The sequence below is a fragment of the Cotesia glomerata genome, linkage group LG5 (genome assembly GCF_020080835.1).
Source record: "Cotesia glomerata isolate CgM1 linkage group LG5, MPM_Cglom_v2.3, whole genome shotgun sequence".
In the NCBI taxonomy this organism is placed as follows: Eukaryota; Metazoa; Arthropoda; class Insecta; order Hymenoptera; family Braconidae; genus Cotesia; species Cotesia glomerata.
Window position 1 is genome coordinate 8296678 of NC_058162.1, and position 13722 is coordinate 8310399.

General features: G+C 42.0%; 1 protein-coding gene across 6 annotated transcripts in view; it reads left to right on the forward strand.

Annotated features, from left to right (window-relative positions):
- Positions 1-13722, forward strand: part of LOC123265734 (atrial natriuretic peptide receptor 1-like) — a 227678-nt gene that overhangs the window by 160063 nt on the left and 53893 nt on the right. For all 6 annotated transcript variants that reach the window (XM_044729613.1, XM_044729610.1, XM_044729609.1 and 3 more), the window contains one exon: positions 941-1032. In XM_044729613.1, coding sequence (XP_044585548.1) covers positions 941-1032 — 92 coding nt within the window. The remainder of the gene's footprint in view (positions 1-940; positions 1033-13722) is intronic.

Here is a 13722-nt window from a genome sequence, read left to right on the forward strand (position 1 = left end):
TGGCCGAAGCTGTCATATCCCGTACGCCAGGAAATCCAACTTCCTGACCTTGGGTTATAATATATTATTACATCAATAACTATTTAAATTAAAAACAAAAAAAAAAAACATCAATAGAAAACTTTAAATTACTGACCGCAAAAAATTCCCGTCGGTTATTTTCCAAGGTTATCCCTCGGGAAATAAATTGAGCGACACAAGTACGTAGAAAATGCATTCGTTACGTAGTCACTTGGGTAAACGAGAAAAGAAATCCTCATTCATATGTAAGAGAGTAATAATTTTAAATGGCTCCCTCTTGTCTCCCTAACTTGCATTATAATTTACCCTCCGATCCATAGATAGTATGAAAAAAAAAAAAGAAAAGTGGCTACCAAAACGGTATGCATAATTCACGCCGATGACGTAGAATTTTTCTTGAATCCCCAACGCACTTTTAGCGCAAAAATACAGAGAGATATACAGGGTGTCCCAAAAGTCACGGACGCCATTATAGCATCTGATGAAAAAAATAATTCTGAGACGAAAAGTCCTTAGCCATTTTTCAATAAACCGCATAGATAATTAATTATTAATTAAAAGTAACGTCTCTTTATTTGTTAGAGAGAGAGCGCCAGTGTCCAGTAAAGTATGTGCCAAACAAAGACACAACTAACTGTATGACTAACTACTTTCTATAGCTAACGTAGTCACACATATTTACTTACACATTCACACGTGCAAGCGTCTTCATTGGAACGCACTTGACTTGAAACTAGTGCTCTCTCTCTCTAACGCATAGAAGGACGTTATTTTAATTAATAATTAATTATCTATGCGTCTGATTAAAAAATGGCTAATGACTTTTCGTCTCAGAATTATTTTGTTTGTCAGATGCTACAATGGCGTCCGTTATTTCTGGGACACTCTGTATAAAAATAATTACTATTAATTGTTGAAGGTCGCAACATTGATGCGGCGATGCTGGGCTCACGATTCTGCAGATAGACCAGACTTTCCAGCACTGAAACAAACTATTCGGAAAATCAACAAGTGAGTATCTGTTGCAATATGTATTTAGTTCAGTTGGCTCGAGTTATGCTACTTTGTATAACCGCCTTTATATATTATGCATTATATCATTCTCGGCAGTTTGTATCGTATAATGAAATTTACATATTTTTCTTAGATATTATATGTATATATTTATATAGAAACATAAATTTGGATTTAAAATGCAACGAGGTTGTGATCTAGTAACTCCCTACTATGCAGTTTGTAACTTTCTGTATCGTTTGCACGTTGACTGTTCAGAAACTTTCCTCAACATAATTAAGATATTAACGTAATTAACCAACTATTATCGATACCGTACATAGTTTTCAAATTCCAAATTATTATACTGCGTTACACTTTCGGGTTGTATTTTCTTGGAATAATTGACATACTTTAAATTCAAAAATATTCATGCATAAAAGCATACTTATGGTAATGGATAGATTAGTTATTTTAACAAAGTGAGCCAAGCATTTAAATTTTAAATCCCTACTCTCACTTTAATTTTTATTTTAAAATTAGTCCAGAAAAGAATGTCGTGGCTTAAAAATTTGATGAAATAAACTATTTAAATTACAGTGCTCCCCCCTAAGATATTCTAGCTGTGTCGCAATTTTTTCATTAATTACTAACAAGAGAAAAAAAGATAACCTGTCATATCTTAGGGAGGGAGCACTGTAATCAGTTATTTGACAAAAGAGTATTAATATTTGCTTTAATTATTAAATATTTGACTTTCTTATTATAATGTTAACGAACGAATAACTTTATATGAATTAAGTTTTTTTTTTTTTTTTTTTTTTAACCCCGCTTTTCAGACTTCTATCTCGATGGGGGTCCGGCCGAGACCGGAGGGGGACTCCAGGCTGACCGGTACATTAAGTTTGGCAGAATAAGTTTTGGCGGTATTACATACTTTTTCAGCCTGGAGAGTAATGCGACGATGGGCTGACTTTGGGGAAATTGTACTCATTTGCCTGTGTCCCACCGGTAGCACAGGGCTTGGAGAAACCATCGAAAAACCCAAACCTGTACAGCCCGGCGTGAGTTACGAGCACCGATGTTCACTGAAAATTAAATTTCAGCTCACAGCGTGATTCGAACCCACGCCTCACCAGTCCCAAGCAAGCATGACAAGCGTTGTACCGCTCAGCCATGGGACTGGCTTTATATGAATTAAGTTAAAATTAATTAATGTGTATAATAGTCTTTAATCATCCGGTATTCAGAAGAGTCTTCTCTTTGCGGTTTGCGATCCTTTTTTGTAACTTTATTCAAACGCCAATAGATGGCTCCAAATGATTTTTTTAATCTTTTTATTTTATTTAAATTATTTTCTTTACTTTGCTTTCAGCTTATTAAATACATCCAAAATTATCGAACAAATAATTTTTTACTCTGCAATTAAAAATAAAAATACATTTTTTATCGAAATACTAAGTAAAAGTCATAAGATAATTTTTTTTCAATTTGCCACAATTTTTCAGCACAAAAAACATGTTTTACATCACATGTTTTACAGCACAAAATACATTTCAAGTTTTTTCTGCAGAAAATATGTACTTTTAGAAGCAAAAATTTTGACAAAAAACTTATTCTTTGATCAATTTAAAAGACACAAAATTCTGTTTAAAGTAATTTTTAACTTCCCGCTAAGAAAATCGGGAAGTTATTGTTTTCACCCCGTTTTGCAAAAATCGAGTTTTCATCAGATCTCGACGTTTGAAGGTCACAGGAAGCTTCCCTGGCTATCCCCGCGAGGTTGTCACTATGTCTGTATGTGTGTGTGCGTGCGTGCGTGCGTGTGTGTGTGTGTGTGTGTGTATGTGTGTGTGTTTTTTTTTTTATAGAGGAGGTAAAATACATTTACGTATGCCAGGACTTGATTTGGTGCCAGGACTAGGTGTTGGTGCCTGGGTATGTCGGACTCAGAAGTCAATATTATTTTCTAACAATACCGACTAAACATCCTCCTCTCTCCTTTCCCTATAGATGTTACAGAGAAGACTGGATCGGGACCGCGTTAGCATTACTTCGATCCAGTCCATGTTGTGTCTCACGACACCTACTTCTTGTTACTACTGGTTTCTAATCCCTTTCTGCGATTTTTTCGTTTAAAAGGCGCTGCGCGTAGGCCGCGACAGCTGACCAGTTTTCTTCTTTTGTGATCATGCAGGTTACCAAGCTCTCAGGGGAGAGCGTTGTGCCTATTGTTTCTTCGGTGCTGATTCTGTCGTCCTTCCACCGATCACACTCGAAAAACGTGTGCTCGGCGTTGTCAATTTTGTCTGGGCAGTATTTGCACGTTGGTGTGCTGTGCAAACCCATCTTGAAAAGATAGGCATTGAACTGCCCATGTCCCGTCAATAGCTGGGTCAGGAAGAAGTCCGTGTCCCCGTGCTTTCGAGAAAGCCAGACGTTGATGTTTGGGATCAGGCGCGCTGTCCATCTGCCCGTCTCTCCCGATGTCCATCGGTCCTGCCACTCTCGCTGCGTTTCCGCCTTTATCCTCGTTCTTGCGTCCTTCATGTTTTCGTCACTATCTTTAGCGTCATAGAGTTTAACTCTCTCGAACGCTAATAGGTCGATGGGCGTGGCTCCCGCAATGACCAATACAGCCGCTTCGGAAACCGTTCGATAGGCGCAGGCAACCCTGAGAGCGCCTCGCCGCTGTACTGCTGCTATCTTTCGCCGGTAGGTCTTCTGCTTTAATATGTCTGCCCATATCTCAGTTCCATAAAGCAGTACCAAGTGGACTGCTTCTATAAGAACTCTTCTCTTTTTTGTTCTTGGTCCCATGGTGTTGGTCATAATTCTTGCTAAGCTAGACACCGTCTTGCTGGCTTTCTGGCATGCATTATCGAGGTGTTCGCGAAAAGATAGTTTTTCGTCTATCATTACCCCCAGATAGCGCAGGGCCCTTGTTGACGTCAGTGTTGTTCCTCCCATGTCCACAGCGAATGGTTTTGGGAACCATTTTTGACGAGTCGGAACGACCATCTCGGTTTTGTGCTTGGCGAGTTTCAGGTGGTGTTTATCGAGCCAAGTCTCTATTCAACCGCGGAATAGAGGCGTTACATGCGGCAGCAATTTCTTTCATCGTATTTAGCACTGCCTTTTTCGTCTCGCTGCAGGTATCCGGAGTCAGGTTGTTCTGAAGGATAGACCAGCTTCGTGCAAGTGAAGCTTGCAATGCCTCTGGATCAAGCCTCTTGGCATTCCACTTCCGCTTAGAAAGGTCGCGTTGTGAAACCGAAGCAGATGCCAATCCAACGTTGAATGTCACGAACTGGTGATCACTGCCGCTGTATTCTTCGGATACAGTCCAGTCTTTGATCATGTTGGCAGTCCTTGGAGTCGCCAACGAGATGTCGAGGATGGATTCTTGGTACCCTGGTCTTCTAAAGGTCGTGGTGCTCCCGGTGTTCAGCACTATAAGTTCGAGTATAGCCGCGACGTCAGCGACCTCGTTACCTCTGGTGTCGGAGAAAGCAGTGCCCCACTCAGCCGATTTAGCGTTGAAGTCTCCGGCTACGATGATTTCGCCATCGAATTTAGTGACCGCATTTTCTATATTTGCCAGTTTCTGTCGGAACACACTAATCCCTCCGTTAGGTGAGAGATAGACGCTTATGAAGTAGGTTGCGGGGGTTTGAATCCAGACGAAACCTGCTCCACTTCCGCTTTTGTTGACGGTAACGTTCTTTGTGTTCACAATCCAAATTGCTGCCGTGCCAGTTTCGTCTGCGAACCATGTTTTACCTTCGATGTTTAGATATTGCTCGCAGATAAAGCAGACGTCGATTTTATCTTCAAAGACACGCTGGCGCAGCAGGTTTTGCGCCAAGGCGCACCTATTCAGGTTGCCTTGTAGTATGCGTGTCATTTCTATCCTCTCGTGGCTTCTACAAGTGCTGTGCGGAATGCCCTGCAAGCTCCAGTGCCAGGAACATGGCATAGACCATCCTGGGGATTTTTGTCTGGAGCACAAAGGAAGCATTTTGGCTTCTCCGTGCAGTTTACGGCCTTGTGGTTCTCTCTGCCACATTTGTAGCAGCACTTGCCTCTGTCTGGTCCCGCACACTGACGTGTTTGGTGTCCAAAACCAAGACATTTAAAAAAGCGTGTTACTTTTGCAACTGGGCGTATACGACAGTTCACCCAACCGATCATTATACGGGCCTTGTCGAGGGCCTTAATCGCACTGGCCTCGTCTACTTCGCAGAAGGCTGCCCGATTGCTTCGTGGTGTGGGTTTTGTCAAATTTACCCATTTGACCTCCAGGATGTCAGTGAATTCACGTTTAAGTGCTTCACGGACTTCGCTCTCGGTAGAGATTTTATCCAAGTCGAGGATCTCGATCGTTGTTGTTGGTGTTAGCGTCTTGACTATGTCGATGTTTGCAGTGGCTGCCTCTACTGCATCGGTGAAAGCCTTGCTGTCTTCGGTCTTTCGAGCCATTTCAAGGAGAACGCCTCCGTGTTTCGTCTTTTTAATAGACTTTATGTCTACGCCCGTCTCGACAGGGCTTACCTTGGCCTTGATTTCCTTGAGGAGATCGGCGTATGTTCGCCCTTCAGCTGGTTGGACAAGCACAGCTTTAGTTCTTGTCTTTTTCCTCTTCGATTTCTTGGAGCCACCGTTGTTTGGCTGGTTTTGGGCTGTAGCAGATTGAGCCGCTGGCTCCTGTTTTTTCTTTCTCTTGTTTTGCCGAGTCACTTTGGTCCAGGTATCATCCCGGGCTGTCTTTTTCTGTGCTGGCTTGTCAATTTCTGCGGAAGGACTGGGCGTGGACAGCGGCCTCTTCTTGTTGTTGCCCTCTCCTTGCTGTGATAATTTCTTAGGAGTGACCAGAGGTGGCTGTGATTTTTTGCTTAGACTCGGAGATATTTGAGTCGTTGACGCCGACGTCGTTGGTAATTTGTTAGCTTGAGAAATTTTGAGAAATTTTGAAAAATCTCAAAAAAAATAAGAAAAAAATCATTTTTGAAAGTGGTTTTTTTGGAATAACTTTTAAATGGCTCGATCGATCAACTCCAAAAACTAATCCGCCTTTAACCTTGAAAAACCACGTCGATCACCGCTAATCTGGTCAAAATCGGTTGATTCGTTCGAGAGATAGCGTAAACGAAAGAAAACTTTTAGAGCTTAAAAAAATTAGAGCTTAATATAAAATTAGAGCTTTTATTAGAGCTTAAACTTTTGGAGCTTAAAAAACTGCGTCGATCGCCGCCTAGAACGTAAAAATCGGTTGATTGGTTCGAGAGATATCCTCGATGAAATATTTGGAAACAAGTGTTTTTTCAACATAACTCCGACATTTTTTGGAATAACTTTTAAACGGCTCTACCTATAAATTCTAAAAACTAATCAGTTCTTAACATACAAAAACCACGTCGATCGCCGCCAACCGCGTAAAAATCGGTTCATTTATTCAAAAGTTATTGCGGCTTAAAAATTTGAAAAATTGTGTTTTATCAAACTTCTATCAGACCTTTGAGCTCGAAGAGCTCAAAAGCATAAAAAGTTATCTCTTTAAGCTCAGAAAGCTCAAAATAACACATATATAGTATTTTTGAGCTCGGAGAGTTCAAAAACATCATTAGGGCAATTTTAAGCACCTAGGTATGAAATGAGCGGTAAGTTGCACGGATGGCCTTCAGGGTCTACCGTTTTTCTAATTTTTTTTTTTGGATTAATAAATTTTTTCATCAATAGAAAATTAAAATTTTTGAGATTAAAATACAAGACCTAAAAAAACTGATACTAAAAAAATCTTTTTTTTTCAGGGAATCTAAAAAAAGTATCGAAGCTAATTTTGGATAAAATAAAAAATATAAAATTTTGAATTTCCATAATTTCATTACCAAAAAAAAAAAAAAAATGCAGTCCATCAGTTCTGAATAAAGCAACAGCTTTATAACTAGTTAATTTTTTGCGTTGAAAAACATTGCTTAAGGTCAATTTGAGCATCTCTATAGCGTCTGGAATAATTATTCAACCATTAACTACATAACTCATTACTCACTACTTTTCTCTCGTTACACTTTATGTAAAATTTATATTTCCAAAGTATGCATGAGCCCAGGAGCAGTAACTTACACTTGTTCTAAGCATACGACCACACGTTATAAAGTAGAGGTAAACTTTTGATCTTAAATGAGTGCTGAAATAATTAAACAGAATGCTACATAAAGCACTGAGAAAATTTTCGTAAATAGCACTCTATACTAAAATACAAGCACTCTGCTGCCTCAGCTTTAATATTTTTTTTTTTAAATTATTGTACAAGCTCACGTCGTTTTTACTGCGCTAGAACTTGGCTTATATTGTATTTTCTTTTTCACACTGTCTTTCTTTGTTGTTTTCTCATCATCGTTGACAATGAGTTGCTTTTCCTTTATATAGTTTTTTTTCATCCCATAAAATATTCCATGCGGACGCGGATAATTTTTTTTTTTGAGGCTTGCGCATAAATTTACCTACCGAGTGAAGAATTTTTAATGATACTCTCAACACAACTTTCATTAAGTAGAATTCTACTAAGGATTTAAAGCCTTCAGTTTCATACATTTTTAACTTCCCGCTACGAAAATCGAAGATTTTCAAAAATCGGGAAGTTATTGTTTTCACCCCGTTTTGCAAAAACCGAGTTTTCATCAGATCTCGACGTTTGAAGGTCACAGGAAGCTTCCCTGACTATCCCTGCGAGGTTGTCACGGTGTCTGTATGTATGTGTGTGTGTGTGTGTGTGTGTGTGTGTGTGTGTGTGTGTGTGTGTGTGTGTGTGTGTGTGTGAAAGTATGTGAACCGCTTATAACTTTTGAACGGCTTGACCGATTTCATCGCGGTTGGTGCCATTCGAAAGGACTTGACCAAACTTAGATTTTGAAAACTATTTGGACCGATTCAGATCAATAGATTTTGAGAAATCTTCAAAAAACTGAAAAAAAATTTTCATCAGCTCTTAACCTCAAAAAACCACGTCGATCGCCACCAGTCCGGTCAAAATCGGTTGATTCGTTCGAGAGATATCGTGAACGAAAGAAAACCGAAAAAAGTGTTTTTTCGGAATAACTCCGAAATTTTTAGCGCGATCAATTCAAAATTTGAGATTCTTTGTGAGGCTTAAAAAACTGCGTCGAATGCTGCCAACCGCGTGAAAATCGGTTTATTCATTCAAAAGTTATTGTGGTTTAAAAATTCAAAAAATAGTGTCATCAAATCCCTATCAGACTTTTGAGCTCGAAGAGCTCAAAAGCATAGGAAAACAATCTCTTTGAGCTTGGAGAGCTCAAAATAACCCATAAATTGTATTTTTGAGCTCGAAGAGCTCAAAAACGTCATTGGTGCAATTTTATGCGCCTAAGTATGGAATTAGCGGGAAGTTGCAGGGATGGCCTTCAGGGTCAACCGTTTTCCTAATTTTTTTTTCTTTATAAAAAAAATGAATTTTTGAAAATTTTTGAATTTATAGAAAATCAATAAGTTAACATGATAAAATTTTTTTCGAACTATCGCATATTTTTAACTTCCCGCTAAAAAAATCGAAGATTTTCGAAAAATCGGGAAGTTATCGGCTTTACCCCGTTTTGCAAAAATCGAGGTTTCAACAGATCTCGACGTTTTGAAGTCCTAAGAAGCTTTCCTGACTATTTTTACGATGATGTCCGTACGTGTGTGTGTGTGTTTTTTTTTTTTTTTTTTTTTCCCTTAGGGGGGGGGGGAATCTTTTTTACGGATTCTAGGCATAGTTGTTTGGCCTGGATATGTGGCGACTCGACGCAGCGTCATACTAAAACTCGACACTAACGCCCCTACCCACTAAACTCTAAACCCCTTTTCCTTCTTTCCTCTAATCCCTCATGGAAACCGCCGTCATGCATTACTTCGTGAAGGGAGGATCTAGCTACTGCTCTTCCTTCTGGTGGCTAAGGTGTTAACTACCTTCCTTCTATCTTCTGCTATTTGCTCTTCTTCTTTTGGTGGAACGCAAGTCTTTAAGGACTTCTGTTGCAAACGTGTTGGTAGCGTTCCAGGCAGCTTCTGATGACAACATTGCTTCCACTAGTGAATCTGGTTGCATTCTCTGGTTCAGGATCCTCTCCAGTTCTTCACGCTGTGGATCGAAACGAGGACATACAAAGAAGACGTGCTCCGCGTCTTCAGCAGCTCCTTGGCAGGACGGGCACTCCGAAGAGTCATCGTGCTTAAAGCGGTGTAGATACTCTCGAAAACACCCATGTCCCGACAACATCTGCGTAAGATAGTAATTGACCTCACCGTGATTCCGGTTAAGCCAAATGTCGATCCGAGGTATGAGACGGTGCATCCACCTACCCTTCTCTGCAGCATCCCATTGTAGTTGCCATCGGCCTATGCTCTTCTGCCGTTCTTCAATTCTAAGTTCTTCAGGGCTCAGTGCAGTTGACCTTTTTCGTTGGTAAAGGGCCCGTTTTTCCTCTGCTAGAACTCTAAGAGGTAGGGTTCCAGCAATGACGCACACTGCTTCTTCTGATATAATTCACTGATGTGACTACTGATGACAATAGTAGCCTCCTGCTCTGCATTGGGCCTCCGATGTTAGGCATCAGCCGTGCGAGACTAGCCCTCACTACTGACGCTTTGGCACTGACATGTTCCACCTGCTGCTTGAAGTTGAGTCGTGCATCCAGCATCACTCCCAGATAACGGATAAATGGTTGTGATGTGATTTCTTGTTTTCCGACTCTCAACTTGATGGTTTCTACCGTTTTTCTGCTGGTGATGAGCACTGCCTCGGTTTTATGCTTGGCTAGTTGCAAGTTCATCATGTCCATCCACAAATTGACTCGTCTGAATGTAATATCAAATGCCATTTCTATCTCTTCGAGGTGCTTTGCGACAATCACGACAGCTACGTCATCCGCATATGCTTCAAGTTTGACTCCCGTAGGCAATGCTATTCTCAGGAGGCCATCATACATGATGTTCCATAGCAGAGGACCTAAGACTGATCCCTGTGGCACTCCTCCGGAGATTTCGTACACTTTCGTACCATTCGTCGTGTCATATTTCAGGAGCCTGTTCGTGAAGTAGCTCGCTACTATTCTGCGAAGGTATTCTGGTATGTTTTTTTCTTCTAGAGCCCGCATAACGCAGTCCCAGTTAGCGGAGTTGAAGGCATTCTTGATGTCCAAAGCAGCCACCAAGCAGTATTTCTTCTTTCCACCCTTCCATCTCGTTCCGGCGATTGCATCCTTGGCTATATCAACAACCAATTTGATAGCATCCAGAGTTGACCGTCCTTTTCGGAAACCAAACTGGTTCTCTGCTAGGAGTGGATCGACTAAAGCCTCTATTCTCTGATGAATTATGCGCTCGAATATCTTGCCGGCCGTGTCTGACATGCAGAGTGGTCGGTAGGATGACGGTTCTTCCGGCGGCTTTTTCCCCTTCGGAAGTAACACTAGCCGTTGCTGTTTCCACTTCTGGGGAAAAGTCCCTTCCTTCAGGCATGTATCGTAAACGTCCAGGAATAATGTCGGTGCTGCCCTAAGGATTGATTTCAGGGCAATATTAGGAATTCCGTCCAATCCCGGTGCCTTATTATTCCCTACTCGATTTCCTGCCTCTATCAACTCGTCCAACGTGATAGTTGGGATGTCTTCAGAATTGAACTGCTCCAACTTGTAGGTGAATACCTGCTGTTGGGGAAACAACGTAGTAACAATCTTCTCTAGGAGTTGTGGACACGTAGGTGATGGCATTGGTTGGCATTTCAAGTGGGTCATAACCACCTTATACGGTCTGTCCCATGGATCTTTCTCGACTTCTGCGACCAGTTCCTTCCAGCAACGTCTTTTGCTTTCTTTGATGGCTCTGTTCAGTTCTCGACGGGCCTTTTTATACTCTGCCAACAGCTCTGCGGAGTTAGATCGTCTGTAGCCACGCTGAGACTTTCTTCTTTTTTTAAGACACTTTGAGCGTAGAATGCTAATGTGATCGTTCCACCAGTGCACTGAAGGTCTTGAATTTATGCGACGTTTCCGAGACATACTAGCGTCGCAAGCCTGGGTGACTCTTCTCATTAGGTCCTTGGTCTTCTCTTCAGCAGTTTCTACGATGATCAGATTGCAGTCTAAGGCTACTACTAAAGCAGTGGGATCGAGAAACTTGACTTTCCACCCAACCGCGCTAGCGCTCCTGTTGTCTCTTGTTAGTTTCTGGCCAGTTGATATTTCCCATAGTATCGCACTATGGTCGCTGGCTGTATAGATGTTCAATACTTTCCAAGAAAAACCTCTTCGAGCTAAGCAACTGCTGACAAATGTAAGGTCGACAGTTGAGTTTGCCTCTCCCTTAGTATACGTTGGCGTGTCACCGGTATTAAGAAGGATTACGTCCAGAGTGGCCATTGCCTCGAGAAGTGCTTTTCCACGTGTATTAGTGAACTTGCTGCCCCAGTCTGTTGCCCAGGAATTGAAGTCACCAGCTATTGCCACGGGAAAGTGTTTTCTTGCGTCCTCAGTTAGCCGATCAAGGAAGTCTTCAAAATCCTCATTAGAGAGACTAGGTGGTGCATAGCAACTGTAGAAGCGGAGGCCATCTACCCATGCTGCTACGAAGCCAGCTTCTTTATTGTTGACTGTTCTCTGAAAAGGACATTTACCGCAGGACCAGATGACGGCTTTGTTAGTACTGTCGGATTCCCAGGGTAGGTTACTCAGATGTCTATAAGGCTCACTTATAAGTGCTACATCTGCCTCTAATTCGCGCACAGTTTGCATGAGCAGGTCATGCGCAGCCTCACAATGATTGAGGTTGAGCTGCACTATCTTCATGTTCTTGGCTTCGTTATCTTCTGGAGCGCTTCTTGGAAAATGGGGCATCTGTTCGTGCCTGCATGGTGAGCCGCCTTTTCTACTCCAGTGTCCATTGCTTCTTCCGTCTCAGTTTCAGTTTCAATGCGGCGTCGTGATGACTGCCATTCCTCGTCCAGTTTCTTGAATCTTCCAAGAGCATTGACTACACCGGTTGTCTTGGTCTTTATCTCCTTGTGGATATTGACCTTAGTTTGGACAAACTCTTGCAGCTCAATGGTCAGCTTCTCAAGGCGCTCCAACGCTTGCGTTCTCTTCATGTCAGCGCTTGCTTCAATCGCTGCTTGTTGAGCATGAAGCCCGTTTCTATTCTTGTTTGTTTCCTGTAAGTTACTCATACTTTTTTGATTTACCAGCGCATCGTACGGAGTGGAGCGGGTTGCCATAACTAGGAACGGGTGTACCCTCGGAGGTAGTACTCCTACCCCAGTTCCCTGAGGCCTAGCCGACACTTAGCCAGTCCCGGAATACACGGACGGACTAGACTCACTCGGAGCGGTGAAGATTCCGATCTCTAACACTCATTGTGTACTTCCTGATCAAGGCCCGAAGTGGCTGGCTCCTGATCCACTGCTGCAACTTTCACCTCGGCAGAGCAAGCTCACATCAGCCGTGGCCTGCATCGTCGGAAACTACGATACAGGTTCCGGACACTCCCAGTGAGTTACAGCAGGAACCAATCGTCTTGCTAGGTCAGTTAGTGTGACCAACCCATTAAAGGGGAGTTTTGTCCACGGGAGCTTATTTTGTTTGGTTATTTTGCTTGGCTCCTACCCGCTGTACCTCATCAACTAAGAGATTAAGTGTCATCCAAGGACAGCGAGCGTTCTCCCATCCGCTCGGGGAGACGCGCCCGGTAGCAGTATCTCTTCTGCCCCGAGTGTGTGTGTGTGTGTGTGTGTGTGTGTGTGTGTGTGTGTCTGTGTGTGCGGGTGGGTGTGTGTGTGTGCGGGTGGGTGTGTGTGTGTCCATGTAAACCTCTTATAACTTCTAAACGGCTTGATCGATTTGCTCACAGTTGGTGTCATTCAAAAGATCTTCGCCAAACTTAGATTTCCTGTAAGTTGGAACTGATTCGGACCAGTAGATTTCGAGAAATTGCAAAAAAAGTGAAAAAAGTTGTTTTTTTTAATTTTTTTTAAATATCTCCGAATCGGCTGAACCGATCGACCGCAAAAACTAATCAGCTCTTAACCTTGAAAACCCGCATCGATCGCCACCAAAAGCGTCAGAATCGGTTGATGCGTTCGTGAGATATCGTTGTCGAAAAAAATCGAAGAAAGTGTTTTTTTGTAATAACTCCAAAATGTTTCATCAGATCAATTTTTTTGTTCCAAATTATTCATAGAGCTCAAAAAACTACATCGATCGTCGCCAACCGCGTGCAAATCGGTTAATTCATTCAAAAGTTATAGCAGTTTGAAAATTAAAAAATTCGTGTTTCATGATGAAACTTTCATCGAACTTTGATAAGATTTTTGAGCTCGAAGAGCTCAAAAGCATAGGAAAACTATCTCTTCGAGCTCGGAGAGCTCAAAAACGTCATAGGTGCTATTTTAAGCGCCTAGCTATGGAATTAGCGGGAAGTTGCAGGGATGGCCTTCAGGGTCAACCGTTTTCCTAATTTTTAACTTCCCGCTAAGAAAATCATGCGTGCGTGCGTGCGTGTGTGTGTGTGTGTGTGTGTGTGTGTGTGTGTGTGTGTGTGTGTGTGTGTAAACCTTTCATAACTTTTGAACGGCTTGACCGATTTGATCGCCGTTGGCGCCATTCGAAAGGGTTCGACTAAACTTGTATTTTGAATACAACTTGGAACGATTCGGAC